This window comes from Amphimedon queenslandica, unplaced genomic scaffold (assembly GCF_000090795.2).
Source record: "Amphimedon queenslandica unplaced genomic scaffold, v1.1 AMPQUscaffold_10457, whole genome shotgun sequence".
Lineage (NCBI taxonomy): Eukaryota > Metazoa > Porifera > Demospongiae > Haplosclerida > Niphatidae > Amphimedon > Amphimedon queenslandica.
Window position 1 is genome coordinate 5,705 of NW_003549279.1, and position 1,308 is coordinate 7,012.

At 36.9% G+C, this 1,308-nt stretch overlaps 1 protein-coding gene and 1 long non-coding RNA gene across 2 annotated transcripts; both read left to right on the plus strand.

Moving 5' to 3' along the window:
* The first annotated feature begins 6 nt into the window (after positions 1–6).
* LOC109590137 (uncharacterized) lies at positions 7–402 on the plus strand. Its single transcript, XR_002189169.1, has 2 exons — positions 7–184; positions 241–402. It is a non-coding gene; the product is annotated as an uncharacterized LOC109590137 (long non-coding RNA).
* Positions 403–639: 237 nt separating this feature from the next.
* On the plus strand, positions 640–1,281 carry LOC109590138 (uncharacterized; the record flags this gene model as incomplete). The annotated part of the gene is made up of 3 exons (XM_020006068.1): positions 640–774; positions 826–1,001; positions 1,087–1,281. Coding segments are annotated over exons 1-3 (486 nt in total), but the record flags the coding sequence as incomplete, so codon positions are not given.
* Positions 1,282–1,308: the final 27 nt, after the last annotated feature.

A 1,308-nucleotide genomic window follows, 5' to 3' on the forward strand; every position in this document is an offset into this window, starting at 1 on the left:
AGGACACTCTGAGAGATAAACTGGTGTATGCTATATCTTCTGGATCTGGTTTTGAACTGAGCTAATTTTATTGTTCATTTTAATTTGTAATGCGTGGGTGGTAGGGTAGATTCGTCACGTGATCTTTAGATAGGCACTTTGGTGGGGCTGGCCTCTTGGCCCCTTTGGCTATAAGCGTCTAGAAGTAAGTCCTATTGTTACTATTCCAGTGATCATGTACTGTCAATCATTGATATATAGATCAAGTGAATGTAAGAGTCTATCACCACACAGTATCAGTAGGTAATTCACTGTATGTGTGGGGTGGTAAACAGCCTGGCTTACCTGAAGTACACGATAGCATCAGCAAGAGAAGCTTTACTAGTAATATAGAGCACTTTACTCCTTCAACTGGTCAATGGATCACTAGAGCTACTACTGATACTCTCAAGGCTTCATTAGGAATCATTGCATACTGCTGTACTGCAATAAATGATCTATTGTATTATTTTGGGGGAAAGTGTGGCCATGACGACTGCTATCACAACAGTATTACACAACTGGATACCGTTAGTCTTCAATGGAGAGAATTAGAACCAACTGATGCAACTAGACCAGTTATGAGGAGAGGTGGTGGTGGAATGATATCATTTGAACATGATGGAGTACACCATTTACTAATGATAGGAGGACTAGGATCTAAACCAGCTGTACAACTACCTCATTATAAATATATTGAGTTATCTAATGGAAACTGGCGTACTAATGAGCACTCAATGTATAATCTATCATCAAGTAAGATTTTATTCAGTGTTGTTTAAAGTTATGTTAATAATTTTAATTTAGGAAAATGGAGTAATCCTTCAATCATTGGTCAGTGTATACCACCTGCTAGTCACTTCATCATTGAAAAGATCAACAACACTAGAGCTATTCTGTTTGGTGGAGTAGAGACTTATGATGATGCTAAGGAAACTACTACTAACAATATATATATATTAGAGATATCAATCAGCACTGTGGTATGTTAAATTATGTGTACTGAATGTATGCTTACACACACACACACATGTCATTGTTAATGGGTGTGGTTATTTTATTTATTAGTTCTGGCAGTGTATAAAGAAACCTGAAGCAATATACATGTACCAATGGCCTGTGAGTAGATTTAATCATGCAGGTGCTATTATTATAACTGGATCAGACTGTCCTATGCTAGTGATAAGTGGTGGGTTGGATAAGAATGATGATACATTAAATGATTGTTGGATCCTTAACATCACTCAACATTCCTGGATAAAGGTATGTACAGTGAGATTCATGTAAATT